General features: G+C 59.4%; 1 protein-coding gene across 1 annotated transcript; it reads right to left on the minus strand.

The window, feature by feature from the left end:
• Positions 1-374: 374 nt before the first annotated feature.
• Positions 375-4,745, minus strand: LOC112902967 (ABC transporter G family member 25). The gene is made up of 3 exons (XM_025972169.1): positions 4,396-4,745; positions 3,408-4,239; positions 375-1,765 (listed from the first exon to the last, which is right to left on the minus strand). The coding sequence occupies exons 1-3, from the start codon at positions 4,516-4,518 to the stop codon at positions 798-800; spliced, it is 1,923 nt and encodes a 640-aa protein (XP_025827954.1). The 5' UTR covers positions 4,519-4,745; the 3' UTR covers positions 375-797.
• Positions 4,746-4,991: the final 246 nt, after the last annotated feature.

Raw genomic sequence — 4,991 nt, forward strand, 5'->3', positions numbered from 1 at the left:
AAACGAACTTTAGGATCACGAGGTTTTCGTGGCAAATCCCCAAGTAGGTCGAGCAGCTAATTCTATTCGATTCCTCTGTCCAAGTACCTTGCAAGAATCCGCAATGTGGCTAGGACGTGCCGGCACCTCCAATCGGAGCATGGCGGATCAAGATTTCGATTCGGTTCGATTGATGAAGTCGTTTGGAGAAAGTTTGAGGCAGCAGAAGCTTGATCGGAACATGCTAGAACAATGGCTCTCGGATCTCGTGACACGGATGCTGAACACCAGTTTCATGACGAGTGATTCAATTGACTTGGCTTCACGCCGTACTCAGGCAGTCAATCATGTAAAAGTAATCGCCATGTGATGTGCATTTACTTGAATTTTGAAAATTTTAATCAAACCAACCATCCATTCATCTTCATCAGACCAAGAAGCCCCCAATTCAGCTCTCACAACTTACACCCAGTGATTGATCAATATATAGTACACTTGCTTTCAAGAAGGCATCTCGATCGATCGATGGCGCGGAGACCACCAAATTTAGGTAAGAGGGAAAAAAAAAGCAAGAAATCCCAACTCCCAAGAGGAAGACGACGACCTCGTCGATCGCCGGCGACGCCAACAACTACCGCGTCATCTGGTCGACTCATCTCCCCCCGACGCCCCGCCCGCCCGCCGGCGCCGCGGATCTCGGTTCGCCGCGCGCGCCGGCCGGCCGGGGCCTTTGGTCATCGTGCCGGGCCGGCCGGCCGGCCGGAATAGTTAATGGACACGTACCTAGCTAGCTAGCTACAGCGGCGCCGGCGGCCAGGTCACTTCCTGACGCGGCGCAGCGCGAGGTACGCCAGCAGCCGGTACCCGAAGAACATGGCGACGAGCGCGGCGACGCATGCGCCGGGGCCGGCCTCACCGTCGACGGCCTCCGGCGGGAGCAGGCGGCGCAGGTGGCCGCCGTACTGCACGGCGATGAGCAGGCGGTAGCAGTAGTAGGTGAAGGAGGTGTACTTGGCCCACACCATGAAGCCCGGCACGTTGTGCACGTAGAACCCGCCGGTGAGGAGGTAGGCGAGCATGATCACCGTCACCAGCGTCGACGCGCGCTTGGCGTCCATCATGACGGCGCCGACGGCGAGCCCGAGCCCCTCGGCGACGAGCACGTAGGAGAGGATCACCGCCAGGGTGAGCGCGAACGCGGCGGGCGCCGGGTTGAGCCCGGCCATCAGGTACACGATCACCGTGAACGCCGTGGGCAGGGCGAGCTCCATGGGCAGGTCGCCGGCCATCCGGGACATGAAGTAGGAGGAGAGCGCGTACATCCCCGACGCGCGCTCCCGGGCGAGCACCGGCCGCTCCTGCGGGAACGCGAACACGGCGTTGAAGGAGGCGAAGACGCCCCAGAAGATGGAGACGAAGAAGAGCAGGCCCAGACGGTCCTGCACCGCCAGCGGCGACGACCGCCACCACATGGCGCCGGCCACCAGCGCCGGCGCGATGATCTGGAAGACGCGCAGCGACGTGAACGTCTCGTGCCGCCGCTCCTTGAGGCTGCGCCGGAGCAGGATCGTGAACTGGTTCGCCCAGCTCGTGCACCCGCTGCAGCTCTCCGCCGGCAGCTGCGGCTCGGCGCCGCCGTCATTGCCAGTCTGCGCGTGCTCCGCGGCGGCGCCGGCGTTGATGGACGCCTTCACCCTTGGGGCGAGCACCTTGTTGTAAGACGAGATCAACGACTGCTTCACGCTGCCGCCTTCTGCGGTGAAATTGTAATCTGCTTGAGCAAAACCTGCAAGTATGAGGAAAAAAAAAACAGTCAGATAACAAAGATCATATATTTTTTCTAAAAAATAATACCAATCTATGCAGCAAAAAGAGGGGAAAAGTAGGCATGATAGTGTTCTTGAGATTGGAGGTAGTGTGATATTTTTCTTCTTCTTCGAATACTGAGATAACGTGGTGATGTTACGCATCCCCTTTTCCATTTCATCGATCCACAATAATTCTACGCGTAGCGCGTTCTCTACCGTTCAATTAAAAAGAAAAGCGGGTGTGTATATATATATATATATATATATATATTTTCACAGCCCCACGGATGTGAAATGAAATCCGCGAGGTGTTTTTCGAAAAGCAACCTTTCGCGCGCGCATATTATTGCCGACCGTCCAATTCCCGATCGGACGGTTCACGAGCCGTCATCGGGACCGGACCACTAACCAACTGGCATTGATCGAGGGAGCGGCGGATCCAAAGGCGGATTTGCCATCGTGCTAGCTGTGGTGCCATGAAAGGGCTCTGGATGGATGGATGGTGCACAAGCTTTGGTCTGATGTGCTGGTGCACTGAGGCAAGATTAAAAAGAGGTGCCGGGCAGCCAAAAGGCAGAAAGTGGCCCTCCAAAGAGGGCAATTTTGCACCAAGAAAGGACTCCTCCTGTCTAAAGCCGGGCATGAGCAGGGGGAGCACACCCATCAGCTGCTTGCCAGCACATCACCCTCATCTTGGAGTACTGTGCAAACAAACCATCCGAGATTATGCTTGTGGAAAGAGGCAAGGGAACCAGATCCAACTAAAAGCTGCCACAGGTGTCGGAGATCCATCCATCAACCCTCCTGTGGTGATCTAAACCAGTCTCTGTTCATGTTCAGTTCAGGCCTTCAGGGTGTGAGGTTTTTTTCTTCTCTCCTTGTGTTCTGATTATTGGGGGTAGTACCTAATAAGGATGTAGCTTTCTGTGGGAGTGTGATGATGTCCAGCCCCACCCCCCCCCCCCCCCCCCACCCAGTGGGAGTGCCCTAATTCCCACTCAGGTGACAGGTGTCCCTTGGGCTTGTGATTTTTCAACCATAAAGCGCTTTGCACAGAAAAAGGGGGAGGACACTAGGGATGGCAGGCACTCACCCTCTCCACTCTTTTCTATTTCTCATCTGATGCCTCTCTCTCTCTCTCTCTCTCTCTCTCTCTCTCTCTCTCTCTCTCTCTCCTCTTTGTGCTGGAGGGTTGGGTGCACTCCACACTCACTCACCAGGTGTTTTGCTTGTCCACAGTCTAATGATGAGTCAATCCTCACAATTGCAAAAGGGGAGCAAGAACTCTAGTAATTCTGAATTCAACTCCACACCACACCCAGATTGATGCTCCAGCTCAATACCTATCCCATTCCATTGGTGTCAGTTGCATGCCAAACTTTGCTTGCTCTAGTGGTTTGGTCAATCTAGTAATTAATCCTCTCTCATGTTATTAGGCAATACTACTATTTTATATATATATATATATGTAAGTAGTAATAAGTTTTTCTGTTCCTAAATGTGTTTTAGTTTCTTGATTAGTTAAGAACAGAAATATGTACGTGTGCCTACTTTTCCCTCTTTGTCCTTTTTTGGGAATGATAAGAACTGAAGAAACAGGGGCGTAATAAGCACACTCACCATTCGCGAGGTCGAGCATGAAGTCGGCCGGGTTGACGTGGAACCCCGGCGCGAAGCCGACGGAGCCGAAGTAGTCCATGGCGTCGCGGCCGGCGCCGAAGTAGAGGCAGCTGCCCTCGGCGAGCAGCAGGACGGAGTCGAACATGCGGTAGACCCGGGAGGACGGCTGGTGCACGGACATGACGACGGTGCGGCCCTTCCGCGCCAGCGCCGAGAGCGTGGCGACGAGGCGCGCGGCGGCGGTGGAGTCGAGCCCCGACGTGGGCTCGTCGAGGATGAGCAGGCTCGGGTTGACGAGCATCTCGTGCCCTATGCTGACGCGCTTCCGCTCGCCCCCCGACACGCCGCGCACGAACGCGTTCCCCACGACGGTGTCGGCGCACGCGGCGAGGCCCAGCTCGGCGATCACGGCCTCGGCGGCGGCGGCCTTGGCCGCGGCCGGCGCGGCGCGGGGCAGGCGCAGCATGGCGCAGAAGACGAGCGTCTCCCGCACGGTGAGGTGCGGGTGGAGCACGTCGTCCTGTGCCACGAACCCCGTGCGGCGCTGCACGCCGCGGCACGGCGGGCGGCCGCCGGCCAGGACCGTCCCGGCGTGGCGACCCGCGAGGCGGCCGCCGAGGATGGAGAGCAGCGTCGACTTGCCGCTCCCCGACGGGCCCAGCACCGCGAGCAGCTCCCCCGCGCGCGCCTCGCCCGTGACGCCCTTGAGGATCGTCCGCTCCTCCGGCACCGCCGCGGCGCCAGCGCTGGAGTGCGAGGATATCCTGCCGGGCGGCGCCTTCGCCGCCGCGGACCGCTCCGTCTGCTTGACGCGGTACGACACGTCGATGAACTGCAACGACACCGTCAACAGCTCAACATCTCAGTTCGTCGCCGCGCGCGCGAAACACTTCGAGCTAAGCAGGTAGCAAAGAGCAGCCGTCGTCGCCGTCGTCCTACGCGGCGGTGGCGGTGGCGGTGGCACTGGTGGGAGCAGATCGATGCCTACCTGGAGGTTGAGCGGCGTGCAGGCGGTGGTCAGGAAGCAGTCCATCTTGTTCGCCGCCGCCGCCGGGGCCGCCGTCACGGGGAGGCCGGTGCTTCCGTGCGCGTCCTGGGCGTTGGGAGGCATTAGCTGCTTGACTTTCCGGTCTCCGCTCAAGCTTCCCTCCCAACCGACGAGCAGAGCAAGAAGAACGAGCGGTAACCGCAGCACCTGAGTCGTCACCGCAGGAGCAAGAACCGCTCAGAGAAGCTACTATTGATCCGCCGCCGGAGGAGGAGGTGGTGGTGGCGCCTGGCGATCGGCGGCGCTGGCATGCGCAGTGTTGGTGCGCGAGAATCGGGGCGGGCGGCCGGGCTGGGTGAGGAGGAATGGGAGACGGCGAGGCGGGGCGCGGTATATAAGGAGGCCGGGAGGGGGCGGGTGGTGAGGTCCACGTCACGGCGGGGGGCGGAGGGGGCACGTGGCGGGCGCGGCGGGCGGAGTGGAGCGGCGGGCCCGCCGGGAGCGAAGACCGGGGTCCAACCGTGTCCATCCAGCGGACGGCACCGGAGGAGGAGAGAGAGGTAGAGGAGGCAGCGCAGAGGGGAAGTGTACACGTC

The sequence above is a fragment of the Panicum hallii genome, chromosome 8 (assembly GCF_002211085.1).
Source record: "Panicum hallii strain FIL2 chromosome 8, PHallii_v3.1, whole genome shotgun sequence".
Lineage (NCBI taxonomy): Eukaryota > Viridiplantae > Streptophyta > Magnoliopsida > Poales > Poaceae > Panicum > Panicum hallii.